The sequence below is a fragment of the Oncorhynchus tshawytscha genome, linkage group LG06 (assembly GCF_018296145.1).
Source record: "Oncorhynchus tshawytscha isolate Ot180627B linkage group LG06, Otsh_v2.0, whole genome shotgun sequence".
Classification (NCBI taxonomy): domain Eukaryota; kingdom Metazoa; phylum Chordata; class Actinopteri; order Salmoniformes; family Salmonidae; genus Oncorhynchus; species Oncorhynchus tshawytscha.
Window position 1 is genome coordinate 18,651,525 of NC_056434.1, and position 17,562 is coordinate 18,669,086.

The following is a 17,562-nucleotide window of genomic DNA, read 5'->3' on the forward strand; positions in this document are numbered from 1 at the left end:
CCTCTTAGGACACTCAGGACAGGGCGATGGCAGGTCTCTGCCTCTCTGAGGACACTCGGGACAGGGCGGTGGGCCTTTTCTCTAAACCATGTTCTGGAACAGTCCATACCCAGATACAGCAATACATGCACGTTTGTCAGTAACAGTACACAACATTTCCAGTAGAAAGAAACCACTGAAATTGTTTGCTTTCTAATAATTGTACAATTCCGTAACTGATCATTTTGTAAACGAATGTCTCCGTCAGTCATGTTTTAAATGCTTGTTGTAAACCCACTAAATAATTTACAAAGTAATTTTGTTGTATGAGGTGAGACTAGAACAGCATTTGATATTGGGTAAATCATATGCACAATCATTTAGATTCACGTGGTATAGCCGTAGCCCCAGCAGTATGTCTTGTCTCAGGCAGCAAGTAGATGGCGTCTGACTACAACACAACCAATACAGTGATAGCTGAGTCACACAACTAGGTCCTACTGTAGCAACAGTAGCCTACAGAAACTGGTGTAGAGCCCTTTAGCGTCTGGCAATTATCGGGAATCGTCTTGAAGATGCTGTCGATAACGTTGAAGACTCTTCAGCAGCAAACGTTTAAAATAGAAATAGATCCAGAACTAACGGTAAGTAGTGGAAGTTAAGTTAGTGACTCCAGTAAAAATGCTTGAGGCCGAGGGGCTGGGAGCAACCAGGGCCTTGGACAATGCGATTTAATCTGGAGAGGGGGATGCTATTTTATATAATGTTGTCATTCTTCATGTCACATTGTAACAGGTGTTGTTGTCAAATGGCGATATTCGTTGCGCCTGAGATTGCCTGGCTGTATTCTCATGAATGATGACGCAAGATTTGACAAGCCCAGGTCTCGATACCATAGAGCGGATCTCGTATACCCCCTTTTTTTGGACTATAGGAATCGGGTGGAGGGGGGCGTTATGTACATTTGTTATGCTATATTTGTTTATACACTGTACCATTGAAAAAACAGTTTGAGAGGCTGTACAATTAACAATACAAAGATAAGGTTAATAACAATATACTTTATTTAATGCATTTGAGATATTCTACAACAATTGTCTTTATTAAAATAACGTAGACTATACATTGGGGGGCTCTTGATTATTAAAATGTATTTTAAAATGGTTTCTTACACAATATTATGATTGTTTGCTGTTTTCAATACCTTTCCAATGTCAACACATCGTCTTTGCATATTTATCTGCTCTATACTTGGCTTAATTCACAGGTGACGTTTCCCCTTTAGAATGCAACTACCATAGCCCCTTACATAGCAGTGACCTTTAGGGTTCTACCTTTAGAGCAGCTTTCTACTATAGTACTGCTGTCAATGAGAATGCTTTCTCAGTCAACTCACCTGGGAAAATGGTTTAGATACAAACATCTGATTAGCAAGACCCTGATTTGTTGAATCAGGTGTGTTAGTAATTAGCAGTAGCACTGGGATGGAACAAAAGCCTGCATCCCCTGAGGTTCCACAGGACCAAGATTGAGTAACACTAAACCTTTAGAGAAATGTAAATAGTAGTACGACTGTGTACAAGCTATGGCATCTGCTTTACAAATTCTTTCCCTAGGCCTGTATTGCTAATTGACTGAGAGATATATTACATTGCTGGTAATAACACTGTCTGGTGAGCAACTCTACAGCTCAGTTTTAAAACTGGAACATGTATTACTATCATTAACTTGTGTATAGTGTGTCAACTTTAAAAATACATGTATGGTGTATCACATAAGGGAATGTAGAGCCATTGAAATGCATCTGTCTATAAAAAATATCTGTGTACTGCCTTGAAGCACTCACAACAAGGTGAAGTAATGGCAGAATGTGAATCACAGGCTCACAGCTTTCCACTTCCAATCCCATAATCCTCAAAGATTCTGCTTTATGACGGAGCTGAGACATACAGTATAATGTGTCACCTCATTAGGTTCAGGAGGTCCAGGAGAGGTGCTCTCCTCAGAGAACTAATCAGAAGAATGCCCTGCCCGTAGAGATCAAACTAAATGTGTTCTATCTCTAGTCCTATTTAACAGCTTGTCATTATGTTATTGGCAGGTAAAAGCCCTGAAGGAGAAGATAGAGACTGAAAAAGGGAAGGATGGCTATCCAGCCACAGGGCAAAAGTTAATCTACGCAGGTAAAACAGCAGTTAATCACTAACTGCATCTTGAATATCTATCGGAGACATCTGGAATGTTGTAGCCTATAGATCTAGACTGAACAAAAATATAAACGCAACATATAAAGTGTTGGTCCTATATTTCATGAGTCTAAATAAAAGATCCCACAAAATTTCCATATGCACGAAAATAGTATTTCTCTCAAATTTGTTTACATCCCTGTTAGTGAGCATTTCTCCTTTGCCAAGATAATCCATCCATCTGACAGGTGTGGCATTTCAAGAAGATGATTAAACAGCATAATCATTACACAGGTGCACTTTGTGTTGGACACAATAAAAGGCCACTCTAAAATGTGCAGTTTTTTCACACGACACAGATGTCTCAAGTTTTAGGGGGCGCATGCAATTGGCATACTGACAGCATGAATGTTCACCAGAGCTGTAGCTAGAGAATTGAATGTTCATTTCTCTACCATAAACCATTGTTTCAGAGAATTTGTCAGTACGTCCAAACGGCCTCACAACCGCAGATCATGTGTAACCATGCCAGCCCAGGACCTCCACATCTGGTTTCTTCACCTGTGGGATCATCTGAGACCAGCCTCCCAGACAGCTGATGAATCTGTGGGTTTGCACAACCGAAAGATTTCTGCACAAACTATCAAAACCGTCTCAGAGAAGCTTATCTGCATGCTTGTTACCCTCACCAGGGTCTTGACCTGACTGCAGTTCGGCGTCATAACATACTTTAGTGGGGAAATGCTCACCTTCAATGGCCACTGGCACGCTGGAGAAGTGTGCTCTTCATGGATGAATCTCAGTTTCAACTGTACCGGGTAGATGGCAGACAGCGTGTACAGACGATGTTGTGTAGGCGAGCGGTTTGCTGAACAGAGAGCCCCATGGTGGTGGTGGGGTTATGGTATGGGCAGGCATAAGCTACGGACAATGAACACAATTGCATTTTTGGCAATTTGGCAATTTGAATACACAGAGATACCGTGATGAGATCCTAAGGCCCATGGTCGTGCCATTCATCCACCGCCATCACCTCATGTTTCAGCATGATAATGCAGGGCCCCATGTCACAAGGATCTGTACACAATTCCTGGAAGCTGAAAATGTCACAGTTCTTCCACGGCCTGCATACTCACCAGACATGTCACCCATTGAGCACGTTTGGGATGCTCTGGATCGACGTGTATGACAGCATGTTCCAGTACCCGCCAATTTCCAGTAAATTCACACAGCCATTGAAGAGGAGTGGGACAACATTCAAAGGCCACAATCAACAGCCTGATGACTCTATGCAAAGGAGATACAGTGGGGGAAAAAAGTATTTAGTCAACCACCAATTGTGCAAGTTCTCCCACTTAAAAAGATGAGAGAGGCCTGTAATTTTCATCATAGGTACACTTCAACTATGACAGACAAAATGAGAAAAGAAAAAAAAAAAAAATCCAGAAAATCACATTGTAGGATTTTTAATGAATTTATTTGCAAATTATGGTGGAAAATAAGTATTTGGTCACCTACATACAAGCAAGATTTCTGGCTCTCACAGATCTGTAACTTCTTCTTTAAGAGGCTCCTCTGTCCTCCACTCGTTACCTGTATTAATGGCACCTGTTTGAACTTGTTATCAGTATAAAAGACACCTGTCCACAATCTCAAACAGTCACACTCCAAACTCCACTATGACCAAGACCAAAGAGCTGTCAAAGGACACCAGAAACAAAATTGTAGACCTGCACCAGGCTGGGAAGACTGAATCTGCAATAGGTAAGCAGCTTGGTTTGAAGAAATCAACTGTGGGAGCAATTATTAGGAAATGGAAGACATAAAAGACCACTGATAATCTCCCTCGATCTGGGGCTCCACGCAAGATCTCACCCCGTGGGGTCAAAATGATCACAAGAACGGTGAGCAAAAATCCCAGAACCACACGGGGGGACCTAGTGAATGACCTGCAGAGAGCTGGGACCAAAGTAACAAAGCCTACCATCAGCAAGGGCATTGAAGATGAAACGTGGCTGGGTCTTTCAGCATGACAATGATCCCAAACACACCGCCCGGGCAACGAAGGAGTGGCTTCGTAAGAAGCATTTCAAGGTCCTGGAGTAGCCTAGCCAGTCTCCAGATCTCAACCCCATAGAAAATCTTTGGAGGGAGTTGAAAGTCTGTGTTGCCCAGCAACAGCCCCAAAACATCACTGCTCTAGAGGAGATATGCATGGAGGAAAGGGCCAAAATACCAGCAACAGTGTGTGAAAACCTTGTGAAGACTTACAGAAAACGTTTGACCTCTGTCATTGCCAACAAAGGGTATATAACAAAGTATTGAGATAAACTTTTGTTATTGACCAAATACTTATTTTCCACCATAATTTGCAAATAAATTAATTAAAAATCCTACAATGTGATTTTCTGGATTTCTTTTCTCATTTTTTCTGTCATAGTTGAAGTGTACCTATGATGAAAATTACAGGCCTCTCTCATCTTTTTAAGTGGGAGAACTTGCACAATTGCTGGCTGGCTAAATACTTTTTTGCCCCACTGTATGTCGCGCGGCATTAGGCAAATGGTGGTCACACCAGATACTGACTGGTTTTCTGATCCACACCCACTACCTTTTTTTAAGGTATCTGTGACCAACAGATGCATATCTGTATTCCCAGTCATGTGAAATCAATAGATTAGGGCCTAATGAATTCATTTAAGATGATTTATTTCCTTATATGAACTGTAACCCAGTAATCTTTGCATGCATGTTGCATTTTATATTTTTGTTCAGTGTCATTGAGCAGGTTCTTCTTGTTGTGTTTTGGTAGGCAAAATCTTGAATGATGACATACCTCTAAAAGACTACAGAATTGATGAGAACAACTTTCTGGTGGTAATGGTTACAAAGGTAAGATTTCAACACTGTTTTAATGGATTTTTTTGGTAGCCATTCATATGTGAGGATATTATACGAGTTCCTTATTTTATTGATTAATTGATAGTAAACTTTAACAAAGGACGTACAAGATCATTTATGTGCTTATAATACTGTCATTACAGCATTAATGACAGTGGAAGCAGGAGTTAGTCATTTGTATTTGTAGAAATATATTATTCATTGATGTCTAAAGATGAGGTAGTTGTCTGTAGTCACAGTGGTCATCTCTGGGCAGTCTTGTTTGTTGTCTCCCTACAGCCCAAACCTCCAGCTACTCCACAGATTTCTCCTCTGGCAGCCCCAGCCTCTACCCCTGCTCCTGCCCCTGCACCTCCTGCTGTTTCTGGGCTGTCCCTCTCTGACATTGCCCGACCTACCTCATCCCCTGCCCCCATGGAGATCTCCACCCTGTCCCCTACATCCACACCTGCCCCTGCCTCAAGCCTCACACAAGCAGTGGAGTTCTTCACACCCCCTGCACCAGCCCCTGTTTCTATTCCCCCTGCAGCCCTGGGGACGAGTGCATCCCTAGCTGCAGCAGCATCCTCCCTCTCAGAGGTCAAGCCTGGGGGGGAGCAGCCTGAACAGCCCTTTGCTACACCACCAGCCCTCTCCTCCTCCAGGTATTGACTTCTGATAAAATATTTTATATCTTAGATTGTTTAAAGATGTGTATGGCAAACATGTTTTTAGTTCATAAATGTGTCTGTTTTGATCAACAACAAAAAATTCTCTCACAGCCTTGTTGATGACTTAAGTCTCCTGGAAGAAGCAGCGTCAATACTGGGTAATCAAGAGACTAGTCTAATCTTTCACATCAAAATATCATGCTTCATCTTCCCATTGATTTATGACCCTGTATCTTTTCCCCCTCTCTTCATGAGACAGTGACAGGACAGGCATATGAGAATCTAGTGTCTGAAATCATGTCTATGGGATATGAAAGGGAGCAGGTTATTGCAGCGCTGCGAGCCAGTTACAACAACCCAGACAGAGCCGTGGAGTACCTGCTAATGGTGAGTTTCCATCCTATCAGTGATTTAATGGTAGATGAGTGTATTATGACCTGGGAGCAGTGGAGCTAATTCCTATGCTCCACCACACTCTTTCCACAAACTGACAGTGTGCATATTCTGTATGCACACAGAATAAAAAATGATTTTCAGTCTCAAAGCTGTATACAGTTCATTGTGTGTTTATCCATCTGTCTCCCTTACAATGCAAAGCGCTTTGAGAACTTAGGAGAGAGCAATATAAATGCACTTCATTATTATTTAATTGTCCCGAGGCATCATAAATTCTTATCTCTACTTCATCCAGGGGATTCCAGCCGAGGCTGACCTTCTGCCACCGGAGGCGTTCCTACACACAGCTCTGGCCAACCTCAACCCCACTGCCCCAGCTCCTGCCCCAGCCCCTGCTCCAGCCACAGATAGAGCCCAGCCCCCACCAGCAGCCACGAGTGAGACCACCCACCCACCCACCCACCCACCCACTCTACTCTTGTTCTTTTAAAAGGCCCATGTGTCTCTCATACCAACCAATCATTTCTCTGGACGCACATTGTCAGCTCAGTACTGTGTTTCATAGAGGTCTTTGAACTCTCTGTCCATTAATTCTTGTTTTGCAGCAGGCGCAGTGTCTTCAACCCAGCAGCCCCCCTCGTCTGGTGGGCTGACTGGTGGGCTTACTGGTGGTACTGGTGGAAGTACTGGGGGTGAGAACCCCCTGGAGTTTTTGAGGAACCAGCCACAGTTCCAGCAGATGAGACAGGTCATCCAGCAGAACCCAGCTCTTCTTCCTGCCCTGCTCCAGCAGCTAGGCAGAGACAACCCCCAGCTGCTGCAGGTCAGTGGGGAGACTGGACATCCCAGTGACTGCATGCAGTCTCTCTCCATCCACGTAGCCATGCTCATCGGCTTGGCTTTCCAGACCCAATCTGGTTTTATGGGAGGTTGTAAATATTCTGCCCTTTAGATTCTGTGTTGGCTTAACCTACTAAAAAGGAAATCATTATTTGTATTCGTAAGGGTTTATATGATGATGTTCTTTCTTTGCAGCAAATTACCCAGCACCAGGAGCGGTTTGTGCAGATGCTGAACGAGCCCCAAGGAGGAGAGATGGTAGAGGAGGGAGTTCAGTCCCAGGGGGCGCCACAGACTAACTACATCCAGGTCACCCCACAAGAGAAGGAGGCCATCGAGAGGGTATGATTATTTATGTTTAATAATTGAGATTGAACTCATTTATATCACTTTCTCAATGCGAAGCTCGCTGTGTCATTGGTTATGTGTTTCTGAGCTGACAATTGCCTATGTGTTTTCATTACAGTTAAAAGCCTTGGGATTTCCAGAGGGACTTGTCATTCAAGCATATTTCGCATGTGAGAAGAACGAGAATTTAGCTGCTAATTTCCTGCTCCAACAAACATTTGATGACGAGTGAATGTGCATGCGTCAGCATGAAGGGGAAGAATGGAGGGCTAGAGAACGAGTGATAGTGCTACAAAATGTGATTTGGAAGGAAGGAGTGGAAAAGGTTACCAGAAGTGACTTGTCATTGGACAAAGACGTGATGTTTAGTTACTGTAAGCTATGCCTTCTCCATTCTCTCTGAGTATGTTAGCTCTCAGTGGTCTCTCTTGCTCACTGCTGCTATTACTGCTGCTATCACTGCTGCTATCACTGCTGCTATTACTGCTGCTATCACTGCTGCTATTACTGCTGCTATCACTGCTGCTATCACTGCTGCTATTACTGCTGCTATCACTGCAATTATTGCTGCTATTACTGCTGCTATTACTGATGCTATCACTGCGACCATTGCTGCTATTACTGCTGCTATTACTGCTGCTATTACTACTGCTATCACTGCTGTATTACTACTGCTATAACTGCTGCTATTACTGCTGCTATTACAGCTCCTATTACTGCTGCTATTACTGCTGCTGTCACTGCTGCTATTACGGCTGTTATCACTGCTGTATTACTACTGCTATTACTGCTGCTATCACTGCTGTATTACTACTGCTATTACTGCTGCTATCACTGCTGCTATCACTGCTGCTATTACTACTGCTATTACTGCTGCTATCACTGCTGTATTACTACTGCTATTACTGCTGCTATCACTGCTGTATTACTACTGCTATCACTGCTGCTATCACTGCTGCTATTACTACTGCTATTACTGCTGCTATCACTGCTGCTATTACTGCTGCTATTACTGCTGCTATTAATGCGGCTATCACTGCTGCTATTACTGCTGCTATCACTACTGCTATTACTGCTCCTGTCACTGCTGCTATTACTGCTGCTATCACTGCTGCTATCACTGCTGCTATCACTGCTGCTATCACTGCTGCTATTACTGCTGCTATCACTGCTGCTATCACTGCTGCAATTACTGCTGCTATCACTGGCTGTTATCACTGCTGCTTGTGCCGTGTCCATCCATAGAGTTACAGTGGATGTTTGCCTCACCATATATTGCTTTTCAACCTCTCTTAAAGGAAACCCCAAACATACTTTGGTTTGTGTTTGCTATGTGGGCCTCATCTCTTGGGAGAATATACTTGAGTTTCCCGTGATAAAGTGACAAAACCAGCAAAATGTCCAAGTAACCTGTTTATTGTTTGTTTTTTCATATAAAGGTAACTCAGATATTTTGTAAATTAAATGTCATATCAATGTTGGAAAGTTACTTTGGCACTTTATTTCACTTTTACAGAATTAATGTTTCTATTGTTTATGTATAATCATTTGTGTAAAAGATAAGGAAGTTATGTTATTGATAAGTGTCATCATATTGAAATGTGATAACACTGTAAGATGAGACATAATGAGAAATCCTAGATTTGGTTCCAGATGTGTCCCAGTGTAGTTTCACTGTAAGATGAGACATGATGAGTAATCCTGGATTTCAGATCAAATAAATTCAAAGTTTATTTGTCACATGTGCCGAATACAACCTTACAGTGAAATGCTTAGTTACAGGCCCTAACCAACAGTGTAGAAAATAGGTATTAGGTTAACAATAGATAAGTAAGGAAATAAAAAACAACAATGAAAGACAGTGAATAATAACAGTAGTAAGGCTATAACAGTAGTGAGGCTATATACAGGCACCGGTTAGTCAGATGAATTGAGGTAGTATGTACATGTAGGTATGGTTAAAGTGACTATGCAAGTATGATGAACAGAGAGTAGCAGTAGCGAAAAAGAGGGGTTGGCGGGTGGCGGGACACAATACAGATAGTCCCGGTAGCCAATGTGCGGGGGCACCGGTTAGTCGGGCTAATTGAGGTAGTATGTACATGAATGTATAGTTAAAACCTGTTGACGGGTGGGGTTCCCTTTTGGGAACGACCCCTCCCACGTTCAGCTGGAACGTGGCGCATGGAACGCAAAAATATTCTTAGAAATATTTAACCTCCACACATTAACAAGTCCAATAGCTCAAATGAAAGAGAAACACCTTGTTCATCTAGCCAGCAAGTCAGATTTCTAAAATGTTTTAGAAACGTTTTAGTGACTATGCATATATGGTAAACAGAGAGTAGCAGCAGTGGTTCCAGATGTGTCCCAGTGTAGTTTCACTGTAGGATGAGACATGATGAGTAATCCTGGATTTGGTTCCAGATGTGTCCCAGTGTAGTTTCACTGTAAGGTACCATATGACTGCACTAAATGAAGTTTGAGCAACATAGTTGTTTTTTACAAATACTTGCTCAACACTTGAAAGCTAGTTCTAATGATAAGCTGTAGACCACACTATTTACCAAGAGAGTTTTCATCTATATTTTGATCAGATTTTTAGTTTGAGTTGAATGTCATTTGAGCCATGTCCCTTTGTTATTATTTCATAAGCATGTTATGCACACCTGATTCTGTTCTCCCTGAACACTTCCTTGTGTGTTTTGATTGCCCCTGATCCTTAATGTATCATGCCAAAATAAATCATGCTGTACGTTTTTTTTATCCACTCTACCATGCCTTGAGGTTAGTCTCATTTTGTTGAAGATTAATTGTTTGTTTGTGCAAAATTGTGTACAGATTTTTTTTATAGGTCCATGGTTAGTCAAAATGTGTCTTTTAATTATTCATAGATGAGTGCCATAGGATTTATATTGACTATCATAATCAAACAGCCATCCTATAAAGGGTGTTAAAAAGTGCAGTGAAGTTCTGGAAGTGCTAGAAACCACCCAGTTTTGTGTGAACAACACGCAACACAGGCCTCTGCTTTTTCTTTTCTCTTGTGTGTAGACGAGAAAGATTGACCCAGCTGACTTTCTGTATCATAATGTACATGGAGTTGATTTCAGCTTTTGCCAAATAAGCCACTTTATTGTGAAGACTGTTGATCTGAGCGATGTAGGTTGGTTGGTTGATTGCATGAGTTTTATAACAGAGGCTTAAGCTGAGCTATGGCATGCTGTGGAACCACAGGAGTGATGATATTGATTTTTATCATCTTGTTTTGTTGTTTAACTTTTTGTTTTTTCTTATTTGAAACTACAATAAAGCATAGGGATTTAGCCTTAAATGCACCACTTGAAGGTTTGCTGAATGTTTTTTAAGGTTATTGTTTCAGCGTTATGTACAATAAATAGGTTTTCAAAGCTTTAAAATTGTGTCATTGGTTATGATTACACAAGACTATGCATCTTGAATCCAATGGTGGAAAAAGTACCCAATTGTCATTCTTGAGTAAAAGTAAAGATACTTTAATAGAAAATGACTAAACTAAAAGTGAAAGTCACCCAGTAAAATATTACTTGAGTAAAAGTCTAAAAGTATTTGATTTTAAACATAAACTCAGCAAAAAAAAGAAAGAAACGTCCCTTTTTCAGGACCCTGTCTTTCAAAGATAATTACTTCACAGATCTTCATTGTAAAGGGTTTAAACACTGTTTACCATGCTTGTTCAAAGAACCATTAACAATTAATGAATATGCACCTGTGGAAAAGTCATTAAGACACTAACAGCTTACAGATGGTAGGCAATTAAGGTCACAGTTGTAATGCTCCGGGTGTCGTGGGTGTGGAGTCAAATGCAGGAAACAGAATTTCAATGCTGTGCGTCTTTTTAATAGCGCTTAACACACCACAGGGTGCTCACAAAAAGTAACGTTCCAAACACAGCTAATAGGCCGGTGACGACGACCGCCGAGCGCCACCCGCCCGGGAAAAGGAAACACCCTCGGTCGGACTCGTGACAACAGTTATGAAAACTTAGGACACTAAAGAGGCCTTTCTACTGACTCTGAAAAACACCAAAAGAAAGGTGACCAGGGTCCCTGCTCATCTGCATGAACGTGCCTTAGGCATGCTGCAAGGAGGCATGAGGACTGCAGATGTGGCCAGGGAAATAAATTGAATGTCATCGGCATCACCGGCAACAACGTCGCCTATGGGCACAAACCCACCATCGCTGGACCAGACAGGACTGGCAAAAATTGTTTGAGGTTTTGTCTCACCAGGGGTGATGGTCAGATTCACGTTTATCGTCAAAGGAATGAGTGTTACAACGAGGCCTGTACTCTGGAGACGGATCGATTTGGAGGTGGAGGGTCCGTCATGACCTGGGGCGGTGTGTCACAGAATCATCGGACTGAGCTTGTTGTCATTGCAGGCAATCTCAACACTATGCGTTACATGGAAGACATCCTCCTCACTCATGTGATACTCTTCCTGCAGGCTCATCCTGACATGACCCTCCAGTATGACAATGCCACCAGCCATACTGCTCATTCCGTGCATGATTTCCTGCAAGACAGGAATGTCAAGTGTTCTGCCATCGCCAGCGAAGAGCCTGAATCTCAATCCCATTGAGCACGTCTGGGACCTGTTGGATCGGAGGGTGAGGGCTACGGTCATTCCCCCCAGAAATGTCCGGGAACTTGCAGGTGCCTTGGTGGATGATTGGGGTAACATCTCACAGCAAGAACTGGCTAATCTGGTGCAGTCCACGAGGAGAAGATGCACTGCAGTACTTAATGCACCAGACTGTTACTTTTGATTTTGACCCCCCTTTGTTCAGGGACAAATTATTCCATTTATGTTAATCACGTCTGTGGAACTTGTTCAGTTTATGTCTCATTTGTTGAATCTTGTTATGTACATACAAATATTTTCACATGTTAAGTTTGCTGAAAATAAACACAGTGGACAGCGAGAGGATGTTTTTTTATTGTTGCTGAGTTTACTTACAGTGCATTTGGAAAGTATTCAGACCCCTTCCCTTTTTCCACATTTTGTTAAGTTACAGCCTTATTCTAATTTTAAATTACATTTCCTCATCAATTTGCACACAATACCCTATAACGACAAAGTGAAAACAGATTTTTTTTTTTATACCTTATTTACATAACTATCCAGACCCTTTTCTATGAGACTCGGAATTGAGCTCAGGTGTATCCTGTTTCAATTGATCATCTTTGAGATGTTTCTACAACTTGATTGGAGTCCATCAAATTCAATTCATTTGACATATTGACAGTGCATGTCAGAGCAAAAACCAAGCCATGAAGTCAAAGGAATTATCCGTAGAGCTCTGAGACAGGATTGTGTCGAGGCACAGATCTGGGGAAGGATATCAAACAATTTCTGCAGCATTGAAGGTCCCCAAGAACACAGTGGCCTCCATCATTCTTAAATGGAAGAAGTTTGGAACCACCAAGACTCTTCCTAGAGCTAGCCTCCCTGCCAAACTGAGCAATCGGGGGAGAAGGGCCTTGGTCAGGGAGGTGACCAAGAACCCAATGGTCACTCTGACAGAGCTCCAGAGTTCCTCTGTTGAGATGGGAGAACCTTCCAGAAGGACAACCATCTCTTCAGCACTCCACCAATCAGGCCTTTATGGTAGAGTGGCCAGACAGAAGCCACTCCTCAGTAAAAGGCACATGACATCCTGTTTGGAGTTAAGGACTCTCAGACCATGTGGACTCTCAGACCATGTGAAATAAGTTTCTCTAGTCTGATGAAAACAAAATTGAACTCTTTGGCCTGAATGCCAAGTGTCACATCTGGAGGAAACCTGGGACCATCCCTACAGTGAAGCATGGTTGTGGCAGCATCATGCAGTGGCAATGTTTTTCAGCGGCAGGGACTGGGAGACTAGTCAGGCTTGAGGGAAAGATGAACAGAGCAAAGTACAGAGAGATCCTTGATGAAAACCTGCTCCAGAGAGCTCAGGACCTCAGACTGGATCACCTTCTAACAGGACAACGACCAAAAACATACAGCCAAGACAATGCAGTAGTGGCTTCGCGACAAGTCTCTGAATGTCCTTGAGTGGCCCAGCCAGAGCCCGGACTTAAACCTGATTGAACATCTTAGGAGAGATCTGAAAATAGCTGTGAAGCGACGCTCCCCATCCAACCTGACAGAGCTTGAGAGGATCTGCTGAGTTTGGGAGAAACTCCCCAAATACAGGTGTGCCAAGCTTGTAGCGTCAAACCAAAGAAGACTTTTTTTTAAAAACCTTAATTTAACTAGGCAAGTCAGTTAAGAACAAATTCTTATTTTCAATGACAGCCTAGGAACAGTGGGTTAACTACCTTGTTCAGGGGCAGAACAACAGATTTGTACCTTGTCAGCTTGTGGATTTGAACTTGCAACCTTTGGTTACTAGTCCAACACTCTAACCACTAGGCTACACTGCTGCCCCAAACCCAAGAATACTTGAGGCTGTAATCGCTGCCAAAGGTGCTTCAACAAAGTATTGAGTAAATGGTCGGAATATTTCAGTTTTAAATGTTTTATACATTTGCAAAAAATGTCTGAAAATCAGTTTTTGCTTTGTCATTATGTAGATTGATGCTAGATTTTTTAGTATTAGGTTGTAACGGAACAACGTGGAAAAAGTCAACGGGTCTGAATACTAAGTATCAAAAGTATATAATATAATTGCTAAAAAAGTAAAAGGATAAATAGTTTCAAATTCCTTATTTGAGGGCAAACCAGACAGCAACACTTTCTTGTTTTTTTATTGTACGGAAAGCCAGGGCACACTCCAACAATTTACAATCAAAGCATGTGTGTTTAGTGAGAGTGTAAGATCAGAGGTAGTAAGGATGACCAGCGATGTTCTCTTGATAAGTGCGTAAATTAGACACTTTTCCTGTCCTGCTAAGCATTCAAAATGTGAAGAGTACTTTTGGCTGTCAGGGAAAATAAATGTAAAAGTAAAACATTTTCTTTAGGAATGTAGTGAAGTAAATGTAAAAGTTGTCAAAAATACAAAAAATTGTAAACTAAAGTACAGATACCCTAAAAACTACTTAAGTGGTACTTGACATTTTTTATACTTAAGTACTTTACATTACTGCTTGAAACAATGTGACAATTTACACACGTTTGAAAGACTATAATTTCAATCATAAGTGCCATGCACAAGCTTGTCCACTAGGAGGTGGTGTTGTCTACGAACTGGAGGGTGTGTGCGTTCCCGCAGCAACAGGGAAGATGGCAGCACTCACATCTCTCACCCAGGTAATGTTACTGCAATGTATTCAATATTATGCAGTGGACTTTCAGTCTAGCTGTTGTGCATGCTGATGACCTGCCGTTTTTAGTGGTGTGCTCTTTATCCAATTTGTATAAGAAAGAAGACAAATACCGAAGGTATTTAGCTTGCTAGCTGGATGGGACAAGGCCTTGACAGTAAGCTTGAAGAGAGTACCGTTAGAAAGCTAGTTAGCTAGCCTGGCTAGTGGGCTAGCTACCGTTAGCTTTCTTGAAAAATGAACAAGCTAGCTAACGTTAATGCTCATTTGAGGAAAGATATTTTGAGATATGTTTCATAAATATTTAGATGTAGATACAAGACAGAAGAGCAGGAGGTATGCAACCAAAACATACCAACATATTTCAACGTTAGTTAGCTATAGCGAGCTAGAAGGCTAGCTATATATAGTTAGCTAGGTAAGCTTAGATAGCTTGCCAGCTAAACAATACTAGCTAGCAAGCTACACAATTGGACTATTATAACATTGTAATAACACGAACAGTTACTGTAATAACATATACATATTAATACACTGCTACACTGTGATAGCTATGAAGTGAGTAGTGATACCGTAATGCCTGCAGCTACCTACTAGATGTGATGAATGATGACTGACCAGCTTGTGCGCTTATGTCGATGCTGAGAGGACCAGTTTTGTGTCAATCACATTAGCTAGGCTACATGATGCTTCTAGTTATTCCATTAAAACATAACAAAGATAGGCTTTTAGTGTTATTGCAGAACATGGATTTATAACACCTTTTGCCATCTTATAATTCACACAACGCTTTAAGTTTAAAGAGCTCACAAAAGGTACTCAACAACTTGGCTATGGCCTATTAGAGGACATTCATATTTGATGTCATGGGACAGGAAATCCCTCTCTGGCTATTGTTTGTGATAGACCCTTAAGTGCCTTTTTAAAGGATGGGTCCAGATGTCAGTAGTAGTTTGGTGGGGTGTGTCACACTATTTGACGTAAGACAATGGTTTCCAGCAGCTATTTGAAATAGTAATCTGAAAAACCTTTCCCCAATCAGCTGTCAAGTGGGAACCCTGTGTACGAGAACTTTTATAGACAGGTAAAATACATTTTTAAGTTTGGTTATCACATAGTCATATTATCTACATAGATTGGGGATCATTAAATGTCTTTATTGTTCAATGGATGCATTAAGACAACGCTAAACACAATCAACAGTATAGAGTGAAGGTGTGGATAGAAACATTTAATAATTTGGTTTGCTGTGTGCTTGTTGCAAGGTGGACCCAGGAAACACGGGGAGAGTAGGGCCCACGGAAGCTGCGTTGTTCCTGAAGAAATCTGGCCTTCCTGATGTCACCTTGGGAAAGGTGGGTAGCACTGGTACTGTGTAGCACTGCCGGCCTCTGAAACCTTGGGCAGAGTGGCAGACTCAAGGGAACAGTCTCGGACACTGTAGACGGATAAACTGTTCTGAAAGCAACCAGCAGGAAGATGTTTATTAGAGTGTCTCTGCATTAAGGATTAATACGAGCACCTCCACACAGGCATGCTTCAGTACTCCCAGAGGAATATAACTGGAAAAGATGACCACATCTTATGTCATTGCCTGGTCTGATTGGATCAATTTCGTTCCTTTCTATTTATCAGAACCTTTAGGGTGCGTACTTGTTTCAGCTATATTTGGTGTACCGTTTGTACCCATCTTTTGTTTTACTTGTTACCTTGGTCTGTTTATGTCATACTCTGCTTTGAGTCTTAGCCTATTCTATCTCACCATCACATTCAGCTGGTTATCTGGGACTGTTATGCACATTGATTGTTATTTACTTTACTTTGTACACATTCCATAATGATTGTTGCACATTGATGCTTTAATTGATGTTTCCTTAGTTGATCATCTTGTTTGTGTTTGTCTCCCCTCAGATCTGGGATTTGGCAGACCCAGATGGGAAAGGGTTCTTGGACAAACAGGTAGAGAACTAATAATTTCCTCTCTTTGTGTGATGCCTTTGATTCTGTAGCCCTTGAGGGCAATTGAGCTGGTATTTGTATGGTTCCCATAAACAATTATGTTGTCCTGTCTTGTCGGATAGGGGTTCTATGTAGCTCTGCGGTTGGTGGCCTGTGCACAGAGCGGACAAGACGTCAGCCTCACTAGTCTGAACCTCACTATCCCTCCCCCAAAATTTGTGAGTATAATCCTAACTAGTACAATCCTAACAAGTACAATCCTACCTAGTACAATCCTAACTAGTACAATCCTACCTAGTACAATTCTAACGATTACAGTCCTAACTAGTACATTCCTAACTACACACATGTTTCATGATAGTTTTATGATGCGTTTATTTTCTCAAACTCTATATGTTTATATGTTTATATGTTTGGTTGGGAGATTGTAAAGTAAGCAAGGAGGTGAAGTTATTTTTTATATTGTTTTGTTATAGAAGGACACTAGCAGCCCATCGCTCAGCACATCATCGGTCTCTAGTGAACCCCACTGGGCTGTGAGGGTGAGTCATGTTGAAACACCCCAGGACCATATGCTTGGTTGATACAGACATATTTTAGTTTTGTATCTTAGACTTTTTTAAATTGTATCATCCAAAACACTGAACAGAATTCAGAGAATCATCAACAATGAGTTTACCTTTGTTTATCAATCGCTCATTGTTATTTTTGTTCATTTTTTATTCCAGCCCGAAGAAAAGAGTAAATTCGATGGGATATTTGAAAGTCTTGCACCAGTCAGTGGACTGCTCTCTGGTGACAAAGTAAAACCAGTTCTAATCAACTCAAAACTACCTCTGGACGTGTTAGGAAAGGTTTGGGATCTTAGTGACATTGATAAAGATGGACATCTGGATCGAGATGAGTTTGCTGTGGTAAGGTGTACTCCAGTAAATTGTGGAATGACTAGATCTGAATAAACAAATATTTCACAGCTCACCTTCACATGTGTATAAGATTATAACT

General features: G+C 41.6%; 2 protein-coding genes across 8 annotated transcripts in view; both read left to right on the forward strand.

Annotated features, from left to right (window-relative positions):
- The first annotated feature begins 269 nt into the window (after nucleotides 1-269).
- LOC112252189 (UV excision repair protein RAD23 homolog B) lies at nucleotides 270-7,832 on the forward strand. Of its 2 annotated transcripts, XM_024423215.2 has the most exons (10): nucleotides 270-623; nucleotides 2,081-2,162; nucleotides 4,978-5,057; nucleotides 5,346-5,710; nucleotides 5,828-5,874; nucleotides 5,976-6,103; nucleotides 6,408-6,549; nucleotides 6,718-6,935; nucleotides 7,148-7,294; nucleotides 7,419-7,832. In XM_024423215.2, exons 1-10 carry the CDS (start codon nucleotides 555-557, stop codon nucleotides 7,530-7,532), a joined length of 1,392 nt encoding a protein of 463 aa, XP_024278983.1. In that variant the 5' UTR covers nucleotides 270-554; the 3' UTR covers nucleotides 7,533-7,832. The 2 variants fall into 2 exon arrangements, with proteins under 2 accessions (XP_024278983.1, XP_024278985.1); XM_024423217.2 differs by lacking the exon at nucleotides 2,081-2,162.
- A 6,697-nt stretch (nucleotides 7,833-14,529) lies between these two features.
- The window catches only part of eps15l1a (epidermal growth factor receptor pathway substrate 15-like 1a), a 46,539-nt gene continuing 43,506 nt past the window's right edge, over nucleotides 14,530-17,562 (forward strand). For 5 of the 6 annotated variants that reach the window (XM_024423219.2, XM_024423220.2, XM_042323051.1 and 2 more), the window contains exons 1-7: nucleotides 14,530-14,584; nucleotides 15,641-15,682; nucleotides 15,864-15,953; nucleotides 16,510-16,557; nucleotides 16,680-16,775; nucleotides 17,034-17,099; nucleotides 17,286-17,471. In XM_024423219.2, the coding sequence (XP_024278987.1) occupies nucleotides 14,558-14,584; nucleotides 15,641-15,682; nucleotides 15,864-15,953; nucleotides 16,510-16,557; nucleotides 16,680-16,775; nucleotides 17,034-17,099; nucleotides 17,286-17,471 (555 nt within the window). In that variant the 5' untranslated portion in view covers nucleotides 14,530-14,557. The remainder of the gene's footprint in view (nucleotides 14,585-15,640; nucleotides 15,683-15,863; nucleotides 15,954-16,509; nucleotides 16,558-16,679; nucleotides 16,776-17,033; nucleotides 17,100-17,285; nucleotides 17,472-17,562) is intronic. The other variant, XM_024423221.2, reaches the window with a different exon arrangement.

What these genes read in the sequence shown, in the direction of transcription:
- LOC112252189 (XM_024423215.2), top strand. Translation starts at nt 555, where the DNA reads ATGCTGTCGATAACGTTGAAGACTCTTCAGCAGCAAACGTTTAAAATA. An exon ending in GCAAAAGTTAATCTACGCAG is followed by an intron (nt 2,163 to 4,977) that starts GTAAAACAGCAG and finishes GTGTTTTGGTAG; the next exon opens with GCAAAATCTTGAATGATGAC. An exon ending in CCGTGGAGTACCTGCTAATG is followed by an intron (nt 6,104 to 6,407) that starts GTGAGTTTCCAT and finishes TACTTCATCCAG; the next exon opens with GGGATTCCAGCCGAGGCTGA.